This window comes from Amblyraja radiata, chromosome 3 (assembly GCF_010909765.2).
Source record: "Amblyraja radiata isolate CabotCenter1 chromosome 3, sAmbRad1.1.pri, whole genome shotgun sequence".
In the NCBI taxonomy this organism is placed as follows: Eukaryota; Metazoa; Chordata; class Chondrichthyes; order Rajiformes; family Rajidae; genus Amblyraja; species Amblyraja radiata.
The window spans coordinates 12,021,783-12,039,029 of NC_045958.1; the positions used below are offsets into that span (position 1 = coordinate 12,021,783).

The window sequence follows — 17,247 nt, forward strand, 5'->3', positions numbered from 1 at the left end:
GTTGGAAATTACCGTCAGTAATTAACTTAGAGGTTTAACATAAGGGATAGGTGGTTTAGAGAGGATCTGAGGAAGAATATTTTCCACCCAGAGTGTGGTTGGAACCTGGAATGCATTGCCAGAAGGGTGAAGTCAGATTCTCACGACATTTAAGAAGTATCTGGATAGACACTTTGGTCAAAGGGAAAATGGAGTTAATGTAAATGCTAATTGATGGTCAGCATGGACAATGTGGCCTAATGCATCTGCTTCTGTGCTGTTTGAATTATTCTATTGCAGAATGTGTCCCATATTTTGAAGAATATTTTGGAAGGATTTTTTTTTGTGGAATGTAACCACAAGGTGTTCCCAAAGAGATCAGGGGAGCTAAACAACTGGAAGGAGAATTGGCTTCATGGAAGAAAGCAGAGGGTAATGATGGAGGATTGGTGGTGTATCCAAGGGAATACATGGCTGAGCCATTCTTTGTGGTTTATATCAGTGATGAGAATGTACAAGACATGTTTAATACGTTTACAGATGACACTAAAACAGGTGTCATTCTAGATAATGAAGCTGGTTATCAAAAATTAAAGAAGGAATTTGATCAGTTAGGCAAGTGAGCTCAGGAATCAGCTAATGGATAAGTGAGGTGTTGGATTTTAGGAAGTCAAACCAGGGCAGGGCCTTCACATTGATTGGCAGGGCCCTGGGGGTGTTGTGGAGCAGAGGGTTCTAGGAGTACAGGTACATAGATCTCTGAAACTGGCCTCACAGGTAGATAGATGAACTGTAGGGCATTTGGTACATTGACCTTCATCAGTCAGAATATTGAGTATAGAAGTTGGAATGTTTTGTTAGTTGTCAAACCAGACATTTGTGAAGCTGCATCTAGAGCATTATGTAGAAATAAGGAACTGCAGATGCTGGTTTACAAAAAAGGACACAAAGACGCAGGAGTACTGTGTTCAGTTTTGGTCACCCTGCAATAGGAAGGATGTTGTTAAGCTGGAAAGAGTGCAGAGAAGATTTACGAGAATGTTTACAGGATTTGAGCTATAAGGGAAAGTTGGGCAGGCCAGGGCTTTATTCCTTGGAGTGCAGGAGGCTTTTACATAGAGGATGGTAGGAATATGGAACGAGCTGCCAGAGGAAGTGGTCAAGGCAGGTACTATAACACTTAAAATACATTTGCACAGGTACATGGATAGGAAAGTCTTAGAGGGGATATACGCCAAAGACAGGCTGGTGGTACTAGCATAGATTGGGCATCTTGGTTGGCATGGACAAGTTGTGCCAAAGGGTCTGTTTCCGTGTTAATATGATTCTATAACTGGAGGGTTGTTTAAAATTGGCTCTTGGGTCTCATTATTACAAATAGAGCATTTTACTGATTAATATAGATTGTGGAGCAAATTGAGCTTTTTAATCTCAAACATTAAGAGCATTAATCAGCTCTTATCTGAATCTCTTTATTTCACTGGCCTATTTAGCAAAGATGTCCACCTGCTCAGACTTGATCACCCCAATTTCTTTCTTGTATATTTCTCATTCTCTGAGTGAATTTTGTCCGTGGGTTACATACGGCACTCTTCTGGCTATATTTTTTTTAATGAATTGCTGATCATATAACTTCATTTCCTGGGATTCCTGTTAGCTAATATTAAAATGATTTCACCAGTTTGGGTAATGTTCCCAACCTATTCCAATCCCCTTTCATCACATAATTTTCATTAATAAACAGTCTTGCCTCTGTCCTTGCAAACTGCAGCCTCATGTCCAAAGTTTCGCATCTCTGGCCCTTTCCCAGTGAACCCTGTTTGAAATGCCCAAATTAATGCCACAAATGGCATTCTCAGATTTACAGTGAAGCAATTTGCCCCTTTCAATTTCTGGATCTGTTTCATGCAGTTGACAATGGTAATCTCATTTTCTTCTTCTGTGTAAGTGTGGTGGGATACTTGCACTTATTTCCATTCAAAGGTATTCAGCCAAGCGTACGGGTATGACCAGTAATCTGCCTGCTTTTATCCTGAACCATTATGTTTGGAATGCGCCAAAGAACTATTATTGTCTCAATTCTAATCATTAACTGTGTGTTGCTCTGAAGCAATATCATTCAAAAACTCATAACCTGAATCCACATCTATGCTGATGACATGCAACTCCATCTCAAACCCATTCCCCCATTAGCCCTGCATATATCCTTTACCATGTTGTGCATTTCTGAGGTCCTGCCATGGAAGACACCATAACTTGCTCCAGTTAAGAACTAAAATGCTCAAAGCCAAACTTTTCATTATTCTTTCAACCTAGTGCTGCAATGGTGGTGCTTTCATTAGTGATGTACTTTATTCCTTATTGTTTTATCAACATTCCAGCTGGCTTTATAGTTTGTTGTAAGTTTGTTTTTAATTGCTGTATAAATATAATAATTTCTGCACACAATTTTAGAGAATGCTGTTATATTATTTGCCAACATTAATAAAACAAGTACATGTCCATTATAGATGACCATGTAATCTCTGTATAGTAACATAGAAACATAGAAACATAGAAACATAGAAAGTAGGTGCGAGAGTAGACCACCAGGTCCGTCGAGCCCGCACCGCCATTCGCTCATGGCTGAACACTAAACAGACACACTTACCCACAAACAGTAGACACAAGACACAGAACACAAGACACTACCCTCCCCTTTATACCGCTATCACCCCTCTCCACCCCAAGAACCTCGCGATCTCCTGGGGGAGGCAAAAAACCGGATAAAAACCCAGGTCCAATTCGGGAAAAAAATCCGGGAAATTCCTCTCCGACCCCAATCCAGGCGATCGACACTTGTCCAGGAGATCACTCAGGTCTTACTATACTAACCATACCTAGGTCCATATCCCTGCCCTCTCCCCGTAGCCCCTTATCCCCTTGGCAGCTAAAAAACCATCTATTTTAGTCTTAAATATATTTAAAGTTTCTGCTTCCACTGCTCCCTGGGGCAGTGAATTCCATAAATTAACCACCCTCTGGGTGAAGAAGTTCTTCCTCATCTCAGTTTTAAAAGAGCCCCCCCTTATTCTGCAACTATGTCCCCTAGTTCTAGTTTCCCCGATCATTGGGAACATCCTCGGTGCATCCACCCGATCAAGGCCCCTCACGATCTTATATGTTTCAATGAGATCGCCTCTCATTCTTCTAAACTCCAAAGAGTAGAGTTCCAGCCTACTTAACCTTTCCTCATATGTCAATCCCCTCATTGCAGGAATTAATCTTGTAAACCTTCGCTGCACTGCCTCCAGGGCTAGTACATCCTTTCTTAAGTATGGACCCCAGAACTGTACACAGTATTCCAAATGTGGTCTCACTAATACTGTGTACAGCTGCAGCAAGACCTCCGTGTTTTTATACTCAATCCCCCTAGCAATAAAGGCCAAAACTCCATTGGCCTTCCTGATTGCTTGCTGCACCTGCATACTAACTTTTAGTGATTCATGTACTAATACCCCTAGATCCCTTTGCGTTGCATTACAACGCAGCTCCTCCTCATTTAGAAAATAACTTGCCCTATCATTTTTTTTCCCAAAGTGAATGACTTCACATTTATTAGTATTAAATTTCATCTGCCAAGTTGTTGCCCACTCACCTAGCTTATCTATATCCTTTTGCAGACTCTTCCTATCCTCCTCATCCCCTACTTTTCCTCCCATTTTTGTATCGTCCGCAAATTTTGATATATTACACTTGGTTCCCTCCTCCAAATCATTTATATAAATTGTGAACAACTGGGGTCCCAGCACCGACCCTTGCGGAACCCCGCTAGTTACCGGTTGCCATCCCGAGTATGAACCATTTATCCCCACTCTCTGCTTCCTATTTGTTAGCCAATCCTCTACCCATGCTAATATATTACCCCCAATCCCATAATTTTTTATTTTTAGCAATAGTCTCTTATGTGGCACCTTGTCAAAAGCCTTTTGGAAGTCCAAGTATACCACATCCACCGGTTCCCCTTTATCCACCCGGGTTGTTACTTCCTCAAAGAATTCGAGCAGATTCGTTACTATTTTAAGAGAAACATTGAAGATGTACATGGTGTTTCATACTAGGGTGATAGTTCCTTTATCGTTCAATGATTCACCAGCTCGAGGGTACGTGTATTTTTTCACATTACAAATCTGATCTGTTTTTCAGATTAATTAAATTTGTAATCTTGAAGGATTTATTTTGAATTAAAAAACTGCTATATTTTGGCATATATTTATTCCTCAAACATCACTAGGTCATGTGACTTTAGTGATGTGGTATCTTGTGTATATTGGTCGTGGTGTTTCCTACATCACAATTGTATTACGACAATGACTATCTATCTATATTACTAAAAGTCTGTTCTTGACCGGTTTTGACGATCTGTGCTGCGATTTCCGAAAGAACGCCGCCACCTACCGCCATCATTTTTGGCCACCTTGCTCAGAGCCCCCCTCCGCCGTATGTGTGCCGAGGATTTTTCCCGTCGATGAAAAATGACAGAGATATTAATGTTTTTACAAAATTCCCCATTCTCTCTGCTGCCCCCGCTGGAGGCAGGGGAAGGGACTATAAAACCAGCAAGTGGTGTGCCTCAATTAATCTCTGCAAGCTGGAGCTCTGTCAATTAGTCTCTGTCACTCTGAGCTCTGAATAACACTGAACAAATGTCTACAGCACTGAGTACCCTTAATTTGGTTTGAAAATGAATATATAGTTAGTTTGTTGAAGTAAAAAAGCACTGCCTGCAAATGGTTGTTTGGGTTGAAGTGAAAAGGCACTCTCTCTCTCTCTCTCTCTCTCTCTCTCTCTCTCTCCCCCTCTCCTCCCCCCCCCCCCCCCCCCCTCCCCCCCTCCCCCCCCCCCCCCCTCCTCTCCCCCCCCCCCCTCCTCTCCCCCCCCTCCTCTCCCCCCCCCTCTCTCTCTCTCCCCCCCTCCTCTCCCCCCCCTCCTCTCCCCCCCCCTCCTCTCCTCCCCCCCTCTCCTCTCCCCCCCCCTCTCCTCTCCTCTCCCCCCCTCCTCTCCTCTCCCCCCATCCACTCCCCCCCTCTCTCTCTGCCTTCTTTTTCGAGGCAGAGAGGGAAGGTCCGGCCTTAGTTTGGTCGGCATGGTTCTTTTGAACTCGTGGTGCAGTGGAGTGAGGTCGCTATGTAGTTATAGGCAGTAGAGGGCAGCCGTAGTCAATCTCCTTCGTTGACCGGGCATTTTAATTGGCTTATTGGAGTTTTCAGGACCAAGGAACACTGACCGGTAATTTAAATGCCTGCTAAACTTTATTATAAGTTGTCTGGCTTCTTAAAAGTGTCTGCCCCCCTTTCTCCTCCCCTTCTCTCTCCCTCTTTCCCCTCCCCCCCTCTAAAGGACTAAACGTACACTGTGCAGCTGTCTTTGACCTTCCTAATCATCACAGGTGTCAATTTCAGACAGCGCTCTCCCGCTTTCCCTGGCCCCAGCCTTTGCTGTGTGTGTGTGTCTGTCTCCTTAACTTTATAATGAGTATGGTTTACTGGTTGCTGTCTGACAGGCTGACGATTTATTTGCCTCCTCGGAGACAAGAACACGTAAAGGAGGCTGAATCTCCCTTCCCGAGTCAACGCTACAGAGTGGGTGGTTCCATCCTTCAACTGAGATTGTAAATAAAGCTTTTTTTTTCATGGCATTATATGGAACCTAGTACTTTGGTTAGTATTCCTCAATTAACATCACAACAAATTTGAATTAACTAATTATTTCAGATTTCTATTTGTGGTTTCAGGTTGCATACTGATATACTTTATCAAATACCACACTAAAATCAATGTAGACAACATCTATCTCCCTACATTCATCAATCGCGTTCTAAATTTCAAAATGCCCATGCATATTAGTATTTTCCACATTGATCTCACAGTCCTCAATGTCCATAAACCAGGAAGAGTGGGTGCAACAGAAACACAAATTGAATTTTGTCTTTTAAGTGACAGGAACTGGGTCACTATTGATAGAAAGCATCTTATTTTCATTTTAGCAGGTAAAATGTGAGTGTACATTGGCACAAGAAAAAGGAAACTTCTGGTATTCATATTGGGTAACACGTTTTCCTCGACTTATGAGGCGTTTTATTCGACAAGTAAAAGGACACGGTGGACCAAAGCAGCGTACAACTGAAGCATCCCACACCCATTTGCCACAAGAAAATGATACGGTAAATTGCAGAAACAGTGCTTGAACTGTGCATTTCCGTAATTTAAACATTTTGACGAATTCTGAACAGACCGCTGAACGTTCGTGTGTTACAAAATGCCACAGAACGCGAAATAAATCGGAAAAAAACTCGATAGTTAAAAAATGCGCTTCCCAAGTGGTAACTTTTCACTGACAGAGTAACGTCTCCTTGAAAGAAGCAAAACAATTAAATGGTTACTTTCGAGCGAAAGGACATCAGAGGTTTTCGATATTGTCACAATGTGACATAATCGCCCACAGTCAGTGCACCAGAGGTTCGGCGTGATTAGGAAACTCGTTAGAATCGTCTGAAGAAGGGTTTCGGCCCGAAACGTCGCCTATTTCCTTCGCTCCATAGATGCTGCTGCACCCGCTGAGTTTCTCCAGCATTTTTCTGTACCTACGATGTCAATTGACCCAGTCACGGAGAAAGAGACCACTTGCTGGATAACTAGACAACGTCTCTGGAGAATATGAATAGGTGACGTTTCGGATCAGAACCTTTCTTCAGTCTCTTCACAGAACTATCACAAGAGGCGGTTTCACACTTGGGTAATGTGGGGTTGACAACATCTAAATGATGGACGATGTCATCCTCGGACGCGATGATGCTGGCTTGCCTCACCTGTTTCCCAACTGCGCACAATTCCCTGTGGAATGTGTCCTCTCTGATATCCTTTAGGCAAGAGAAGCACACTAGCTTTTCCATTCGCTTCAAGTGGATGTTGTCTGTCTTGAAGAACAGGTAGACATATGGGTTGACTGCTCTGTTGAAAACCATGAGGATCCCGAGGACTGCGATCATTTCGGCGTCTGCCTCGGTCATTGCCCCAAAGGCAACTGTCATCTCGATGATAAAATAAGGCAATCCGCAAACTATAAAGAGTATAATAATTACTAGGGTCATCTTCAGCGTCCTTATTTTGATCCTTGGAATTGAACCTTTGAAAGCCACGATTGGAATTGACCGATTGTGCAGCTTTCGGTCACCATTTCTACTTGGCCTGCAATCTTTGATTAGCGACGCTCTCCTCCAAATGGTCCTTAGGATTCTTGTGAACGCCACACACATGATGCAAAACGGAGCTACAAAGACGGTAGTAACTCCATATATCACATACATCTGGAAATGCCATCTGGGGATCTGGTCAAAGGCAGCAAGGCACTTCTTGCTTTCTCCCTGTATTATCTCTTTGAAGACGAAGGCTTGAGGAAATGCGAGCATTACAGCACAAATCCATGACACGAGGGTTAAGACCTTGGTGGGAAACGGAGAATCCACTGGTTTGACTAGGACGTGGTGCATTTCCAAGGCGATAATCGCTACAATGTTGGAAGAACCAATCAGTCCAAAGGCCTGAAAAACTCTGAACAGTTTGCAGGTAAGATCACCAGTCAGCCACTCGCCTTCCAACATCTCCCCAAAGATCTGAGAAACCAAGCTCATGATACACACATAGAAGTCCGCAGCAGCCAGGTTTATGACGAGAAAATCATTTTTCCGCCTCTTGCTTTTGCTGCAGCAGATTTTGTGCAGAACTGCTAGGTTGCCAATGAAAGACAGAGTGAAAGTGACAGCCATGGAGATAATCCTGATGTGTCTGTTGTAGGACGGTAGTTCATATACTTCGCTTATATTACCAAACACCTTCGTAGTCCACATTAGTGGAGAGAATAAGTTTGCTCGAACGGCGTTGTCCAAAGCTATCGTCATATCCATTGCACCTACTCGGATAGTAAGTCGGTGTGAAACAGCTACACTGACAGGGCGCTGAAACGAAAGATTCAGCTTGGAAATCCCATCTGTGTGTTATGCCAGCGACATCTGACAACGCAAAGAGTTGTAGTGGGTAGTGGCTCAAGTTGGCGGGAGATCATCTCTGACGTGTTGGAGGCGTGACTTTCTTTGCGAGTCATTTCACTGTAAAATTAATGCATATTCTTATCACAGACCCCATTGAAAAACAACGCCTTTGCCGCCTCGAGTAACGCGGAGGCTGTATAAATAGATCGGTTACACATGCAGCTGCTTTTTTCTTTAATTAAAGATTAAATTTCTTTTGATGTCAGCAAAAGTGGGCCCTTGCAGAATAGGCCACTGCTCCAGAAATGTTCAGCTTTCTAATATATGTTAAAACAATCACATTTTGCGAAAAGGCCATTATTTGAATCAAAGTAATCCTAATTAAATATCTGAAGAGGTATATCCAGGAGACCATAGTTAAAATCTTGTAAGGAGTGAAAACTGCATCTTTAAAGCAAATATATATTCCTGGTAATTTTGGAGTAAAATTAAAAAGTGTTGCTTTTTTACTGGTATATTGGATAGGTTCAAAATACAGACAGATTCAATCCTGTAGATCCTACATTTTGTATTATATTAGATTTAATAAAATCATGTAAGACACAAAAAGCTGGAGTAACTCAGCGGGACAGGCAGCATCTCTGGGGAGAAGGAATGGGTGACTTTTCAGGTTGAGATCCTGAAGAAGGGACTAGACCCGAAACGTCACCCATTCCTTCCCTCCAGAGATGCTGCCTGGCCCGCTGAGTTACTCCAGAGCGTTCTGTGTCTATCTTCAGTTTAAACCAGCATCTGCAGTTCCTTCCTATACATAATAAGATCATGTTGTACATTTAATTCCACTGTAGCCAATGTTAAAGTTTTTTTAGTGGATTTGGTAAATGCCAAATTGCATTACGACAATTAAAACATCACCTGATTTGGGACTAAGACTGCGATATGTGGAGAAAGCATTTGTTTTTGATAGAAATGTGTTAACATTATAGTTCATAGTTCATGATTTGCTAATTTAGGTACACCGTTTAAATTTAATCATAAAAGTCTTTAGCAGAAGTTCTAACGAAATGTGAGCAGAAATATTTTAGCCTGCTTACTTTGCCTAGATATATTATCCTGCATGACAAATTTCTGCCTTGTCACCATATCTAGTTTCTCCCAGTTATGTCCCAATTATCAGCACTGGAAGGAGGAATTCATTTCAATATTAATCTTGAGTTCATACATTTTGAACACAAAGTAGCCGAGTGAAAATGATGAAAAAGAAGCACAGAGCCTCCCTAACTATGTACATGCATGTCACCCATCCAATAACTACCGTCTCGATGTGAGCAGAGTTTATGGGTTTCACATTGGTCTCATAGACCATCTCAGAGCCAGAGGGGAAACAGGTTATCATTGATTCAGAGTTATCAGCAATGAAGAAGAATACTTACAATTGACATTTGGCAGGTGCATAGATTGGAATACTTTAGAGGGATGTGGGCCAAATGCAGGCACGTGCGACTAGTTTAGATGGGGCATTTTGGTCATCCTAGATTAATTGGGCCGAAGGGTCTGTTTTCCATGTTTTCCAAGACTCTTTGACTGAGAACACTTAAGATAACATGACTATTAGATTACATATTACTTATTTACCCCAAATGAGCTTTCTAAATTCCCTGACTATATTTAAACCAAATGCATGTTCAATCTCATCTGTACTTCATTCCCACATCTCTTTTCAAATTTGACAGAGCTATAATTTCTGTACTTATTTTAAACTTGACTTTTCAACCTCGAATTTATAAATTACATTCAAACTCTGCAATTATTTATATTGAATGGAACCTGCATGGTGTCATAAATGATTGCTGGTACATGGCCCCTAACTGATTGCCCAACTGTGTGTTGATTGGTGAGTCAATTTATTCCACTGCATATGGAAACTTTGAGCCAGTTATCATTTATTGTGGTTGCAGAGAGCATACACTAATGAGTAGAATGCTTGTTACTTTGCCTCGGATGAATAATTCATGTTGTGAAAGATTGACGAAAGTTAAAATGAAGGTAAAAAGCTAATTAAAAAAGCACTTGATCTCTTATGTGAGTGAAGCAAAAGCAGCAGGAAATGTTGGCTCCAGCCGTTTCTCCTGTCAATATCTAAGGCCAGACATTAATTTTCTCAGCTGCACCAATAATGCAAAGTAAATCCATATTAATGATTATTTTAAAATAACCCTCGGTTGGAGAGGTTGATTGATGTGTTTAAAAGAACCCTTTAAAGCTTTTATTGAAATAAATTAGAACTCTGATTTAGTTGAAAAGCACATTTCCAAGACGATTATTACTTTTTCATCAAATAATGGTCACCAAGAACCCTCAGAGTGCAAAAGCAAACCATAATCTCCACTCTGTGCATAAAATCTGGAAAGCTGTTCTGATAACTGGTGAATCGGACTTACACTGGTTCCACAATTAGTTCCTTTATTCAGGTCACTTTTATTTTGGCGTTCTCTTTTGTTTTCTTTCAATTTCTTTGTACCATTTTCTTTATCATATTTGCTTTTATTATTTTTGCTTAGCCTTATATTACTTGGTATTGCTAAAGTTATTTTCTACGTTACTTTTTAAATAGGACAGAGGAACTTCACAATATAAAGCCATCTAATAATGCAGTACTATTTATAACTCTGCAATTTCATGAGGTACAGTGAGCAAAATATATTATTATGATCGCTCACTGGCTGTATTCATGGTGTGATTGCCAAAATATTCTTTGGCTATTGTTATCCAACTGTTTTTGTTTTTCCCATTGTTCCAGAAACATAGTGATTTATTGTTCACTCTTTTTGTCAGTCTCCAGCATTCATCTTCTCTCCATTATAGCACATACAACTTTTCAACTGATTTTTATTTGTTAATTCAAAAATGGCATTTCAATACCAAATGCATTGCATTATAACTTGTCAAAATAATGATGGAAAAGTTGGCCATTACCATAATGTATCTGCAAATACTAGAGCAACATATGACGAAGAGAGAGTGCAAGATTGAACACATACTTGTTACTGTACAAGATGTACTGCTTTGCCGTTGATCTTATTAAATTAACATAAACTCACAACTGAAATGGATTAAATGATGGATGGGAATTGTAATGTTATGAAAAATGTTATACATTTTGCCCATTTCATCCATTTCTTTAATACTATGATAATTTTAATCACTTAGTAACATTTTGCCCATTTTATCAATTTCTTTAATGCTATGATAATTTTAATCACTTAGTAACAGAAACTGAAACAACAGTTATATTTATATGGTCCAATTTCTCAATTATTGGTATAATTTTTCATTTTCTGCCTTTTCCCTTCATCTTTCTTCATCTTTCTCCTAATCCATATTTCCCCCCTTCTGTATCTGATTTGAGATTGTATTCCATATTCAGCTTCAGATTTACTGCCCTGTCTAGGAACCTGGTAATTTTAGTCTTCCATCAGATTGATTAAGCAGATATGCATATTCCCACTTGTTCATTCAGTTGCTGATGCTTGCTTATCCCACTGCAAAATTATTGGCTCATACTTTCAGCAACCTGACGCACAAAACAATTTTGCAGCAGAAAAGCCGAAAGCAAGGCAGATGTAATTTCTCCCCCTGCTACAACAAATTTAAAAATAGTACTGTATTGTCAAAATCTTTCCTTCTGTTTCTGCCAAATCCCAACAACAGAAGGCGCTAGAGTAACGCTGAACACTGGGTTTTGCAGTGAAGTTAATCTCAGCACCGCCCAGTGGTAATAATTAGGTACTACAGGAACTTGGATTCTTCTCTGCAAAGGTAGAAATAGTTAAGGGCCAGCCTCACTTACGCGACTTTTTCGGCGACTGCCGGCACCCGTCATAGGTCGTTACAGGTCGCCGAAAATGTTCAACATGTTGAAAATCCAGCGGCGACCAGAACAAGGCGACTACTCATGACCATACAGGCTTCACCCCGTGACATGTCACCAGGGTGTCGCCTGCATGGTCATGAGTCGTCTCCTCAGTCACCCAAAGAGTCGTAGCATCTTTCTGGTTGCCGCTGAATTTTCAACATGTTGAAATTTTTTGCCGATCTGCAACGACCTATGACGGGTGCCGGCAGTCGCCGGAAAAGTTGCGCAAATGGGACAGGCCGTTAATGACATCCAAAAAAAGACCAATTTAGAAAGTAAGCAAGTCCACTAACAATGTGCCTGCTACTGAATTGGAAATGGAGCTGAATGGGCTGACAGAATGGCATTTGACAATGTTAATCTGCCCAGAAAATAGTTTATTTTAGAAGTGAAGGAAACAACACTTTTGATTGAAAATACAGCAACTACTCCCAATAAAAGCATAGTACTTTCTCCAGAAAATCCCAGTGTGGAGGAAAGTTCATGCAAATTAAGTACATAAAGTCAACATCATAATTTTACAGCAGAGCAAGTCAACTGGCTGGAAATTTACATATTTAAATTTAGAAAATCAAAATTGTTAATCAAATGGACCTAGTGCAATGAATGAAACATGTCTGTGGGCCTTGTGGGTAATAATTCCAAGGAAAATTAGATTATTTTGTTCTTTCACTTTTTCTAATAATTCAAGGAAAGCAAATTATTTAATTTCTATGTGATAACGTCTTCATCTCGCAAAGGTCTCGATTTGCTTCTTTTCAGAACACCAATTTATTTCTGAAAAAGGTTAAGACAGGCAGAGACACACTGCATGCAAGAGAAAGCAAAAAACTAAACTTAGCACATCAGATGCTTTCCTACTAAAGACATTCTTGCCAGAGGGAGTACAGAGAAGGTTCACCAGACTGATTCCTGGGATGGCAGGACTTTCATATGAAGAAAGACTGGATAGACTCGGCTTGTACTCGCTAGAATTTAGAAGATTGAGGGGGGGGATCTTATAGAAACTTACAAAATTCTTAAGGGGTTGGACAGGCTAGATGCAGGAAGATTGTTCCCGATGTTGGGGAAGTCCAGTACAAGGGGTCACAGTTTAAGGATAAGGGGGAAGTCTTTTAGGACCGAGATGAGAAAAACATTTTTCACACAGAGTGTGGTGAATCTGTGGAATTCTCTGCCACAGAAGGTATTTGAGGCCAGTTCATTGGCTATATTTAAGAGGGAGCTAGATGTGGCCCTTGTGGCAAAAGGGATCAGGGGGTATGGAGAGAAGGCAGGTACAGTGTACTGAGTTGGATGATCAGCCATGATCATATTGAATGGCGGTGCAGGCTCGAAGGGCCGAATGGCCTACTCCTGCACCTATTTTCTATGTCTATGTTTCTATACAAGATAATTAAGGTCTCTAATGATGTTAATTACACCCGAGCAAGCTTGAAAGCTGTAAACATCTGTCATTGTGTGCAGTTTTGTTGACACCGATTTTTGCGACATTTTTTTAATGTTTTGCAAGCAGTGCAATTAACTATTAAATTATTGTCATTTAGTAAATTTATTTTTTATAAAGTTATTAGATGTCCAAAAGTAGAGATTTATCAAAGCTGGATATTACTTCTGACTTCGACTGTTAGAAACTGTCAGCAAGAATTACTACCAGATAAATAAAGCCTGACTCGTCTTACTCCTCCTTCTCCGCTTGGGAACTGATGTCCATTAATGGCATGATGACTATTGTCCTCTATGACCAGCTAATTCAGCGCAGGTTATGGATTGAGTATGGGAGCTTTGTCTTATGATTAACTCAGTTCCACATTGATCACAATGGCAAAATGTTACTTTTGCTATCAATCTGAGAAATGTTAGTGCAATGGATACTGGTTTCATTGAAAAGTCTGAAGAAGGGTTTCGGCCCGAAACGTCGCCTATTTCCTTCGCTCCATAGATGCTGCTGCACCCGCTGAGTTTCCCCAGCAATTTTGTGTACCATCATTGAAAAGATAGTCTGGTATGTGCACGTTGAATGGATAAAGACTTTTTGGGTGTTCTTTTAAACAAAACTGGTATAAAATATTGTCTCAGCCATGTTTACTTCTTTCATTGCCAGTAAGGAAAAGGGAAACAATTAGATCTTAAAATGCAGCCCTGCAAACTATGTTACACTTGAAACTTTTGTCGTGGTTGCTTTTGGTTATCTGTAGTCCTTTTAGTTAGTACAGAAAAGCAATTTTAAACAGGTCCAGTGTGCACATTGTGTTGCTTTCTGATCTTCATCCTGATCATAATGTTGTATAATACCTAAGAACTAAATTGCTTGTTTCCAATGGAAATTCATTTTTTTGTCATGTGATGCTTTGAAAAATCATATTGCTTGCTGGTGCTGCCATCTTTCCTCTGTTGAGTCGGTGAAACTGAGGCAAATTCCTTCAAAAATCCCACTGCCATTTTGCTGTAAGTTGCCTGTGTGGAGTTGAGAAAAAATACTTATTCAATGGATCATATTAATACAAAGGGAGAATATGTTGTAAATGAAATAGTATAATTCTTACCTACCATGCAAATTATGATTGCATAAACTAAGTTAGTTATGACCGTCCTTGCAGGTAAGTAGTTTACATTCAGCAGATGCTTGTGTCCCATCTTTTAAAAAAAAGAAAGAGCAATAAATATTAATTCCTTAAATATTAAAACCTTTTCACCATAAAGGTTCATCTTGTAAATGAAGACATGTCAATGTGCACAAGATGTATTCTTCCAACGTCCTGCTCTGGATCATTGCTGAAATAAACATTCCAACATATAAATCACACATATATATTAATTGAGTTGAAACAGATACTTATTTTTAACTATTTGCAAAAATGAATACAACTTAAGCTTTAAATTCTCACCATTACTCAAGGACAATATAGGAGTTCATTCTTCTAATTTCTCCATACCCTTCCAAATGTTTCTAATCTTTGCAAGCCCCTTAGAATGATTGCTATGATGCATATAGAATGTAAGTTTATCTGATGACAAATAGAAATCTGGACGGTAAATCCTGTGCATGGAATGTTGACATTATATTTACATAAGTAAATTGTATCTAGATCCCACCAAATTGCTACTTCTAACCAGCACTACTGTATTTTATACCTCACTGGCCATACTAGAGTCCAATTCTACACCAGCCTCCATATCTAACTCGGCATTCTCCCACATTTCCACCAGCCTCAATGAGATCTGACTACCAGTCACATATACCCATTCCCACCCCTTTCTGTGTAGGAAGGAACTGCTGATGCTGTAGGGGCATCTATTTTCTATTTCTATTTTCTACATAAATATCCATCTGTCTGTATTACATTGAAGCCCCTATCTTTGTCAGAGCCCAAAGTGTTAAGCAACAATAAGCAAACTTGAATATATTGTGCTTGATCCCTTCATCCAAATCATTAATTAAGATTGTGAACATTTGGGGTTCCAGCACCATTCCCTGCAGAACCCAATATTGTGCTTTGTGCAATTTGTGCTTTGTGCAAAATTTCTTGCTTTGTTTTTCTCTTTCCTGAATCCTTTCAAAGGTGTCCATTCACTTTGCTGGTTTAACAGTGCTGGCAAACTCACTTGCTAGGATATTGATCCTATTTCCGCTGCGGCATAACCAATCTGATTTGGGCAGATCTCGCTTTCCCCAGAAATGGTCCCAATACTGCAAAAATCCTACACTGCATCTCTCCAGCTTTCTATATAACCATATAACAATTACAGCACAGAAACAGGCCATCTCGGCCCTTCTAGTCCGTGCCGAACACTTATTCTCCCTTAGTCCCATCTACCTGCACTCAGACCATAACCCTCCATTCCTTTCCCGTCCATATACCTATCTTTCTCTCATATCCTTGTCGCCACTTAGCACTGGAGTAATCCTGCAAATTCTACCTTTATGATCTTGCCTTTTAACCTCTTTCCTTGCTCCCTAAAATCTGTTAATTGGACCCTTTAAAAATAACCTTTCCTTCACTTTCAGATGCACCCTCTCAAACAGCAATCTGCCTACCAAAAAAGTCTACAAGAATGCAAATTTCTTACCGGAAGGCATGTTTCGACTTGTGCTTGGGCTATCATCGGCTGATGGAAGCTGAGGTGCAGGTTCACCATTTTCGGAAGTTGTTGGGTCCGTAGAAGTTGAGGTGTTGATCTGCTGAATTTGAAGATATTGGTCATTCCATTAGCAAGCTCCTCATCATTGTGCATTCTCATGACTTTAGACATTACGTTTCTTGATCTTTTTAATACTGGTTCTCTTTTCTGTGATGAAATAAGATCAGACAGTGCATTTGTGCATAAAAATCTGTCACTGTACTAACCACGTCAGCAGATTACTGCAGGCATTCAAGCCTGATTTCTTTCAGGACTGCAATGGATGTGAATATTTACAGTGATGTTTGCACTACTGTGTAAATATATGCAATACTTTGTGAACACTCTGATATATTGCTGTGACTACACAGTTCAAAGAAACCTTTATCTTTAAATGCCATTTTATTTTAGAAAAGTTTCTGAAAGCATAAACTTTCAAATCAATAGAATACAAGTTTAAGTTGCAAAAGTTCAAATCCATTTTCTGCAATGCATAAACATAATACAATACAAAGCTTTTTCCAAACATAATTTAACTATAAAAATTGAGATTTTAATTCAGTAACTATCCCATAGGTATCGTCAGTTTAGAATCTCTGACAATAATCAACGGTTAGAGAATTGCTTGTGTTTGTATTAATGAATGGAAACTGCTTTCTTGAGTACATCTCGATCTCCAATCTATTCTACTCCTTCAACCCTGAGCACTGTGGCATATTCATAAAATCAGAACATAGATATAGAAACATAGAAAATAGGTGCAGGAGGAGGCCATTTGGCCCTTCGAGCCAGCACCGAAATTCATTGTGATCATGGCTGATCGTCACCTATCAATAACCCGTGCCTGCCTTCTCCCCATATCCCTTGACTCCACTAGCCCCTAGAGCTCTATCTAACTCTCTCTTAAATCCATCCAGTGACTTGGCCTCCACTGCCCTCTGTGGCAGGGAATTCCATAAATTCACAACTCTCTGGGTGAAAAAGTTTTTTTCTCACCTCAGTCTGATTTCAGCTCAGCTGATTTAAAGTGAATCTTATGCATTATTTCTAAAATCAAGAACAAATTTTAAATCTATCCATCAAACTCAAATGCCATATTTCCGTGGGCGATTAATCGCCGTTCAAGCACTGAAAAATAGCTGTGAACCAGTTGTGCCTAGTTTTTGAGATATCTATCCTTGGATCCCTTGTAATGACAGTTGGC

General features: G+C 40.2%; 1 protein-coding gene across 1 annotated transcript; it reads right to left on the reverse strand.

The window, feature by feature from the left end:
* Window positions 1-6,652: 6,652 nt before the first annotated feature.
* Window positions 6,653-7,915, reverse strand: gpr150 (G protein-coupled receptor 150). The gene has a single exon (XM_033017216.1). It carries the CDS (start codon window positions 7,913-7,915, stop codon window positions 6,653-6,655), a length of 1,263 nt encoding a protein of 420 aa, XP_032873107.1.
* Window positions 7,916-17,247: the final 9,332 nt, after the last annotated feature.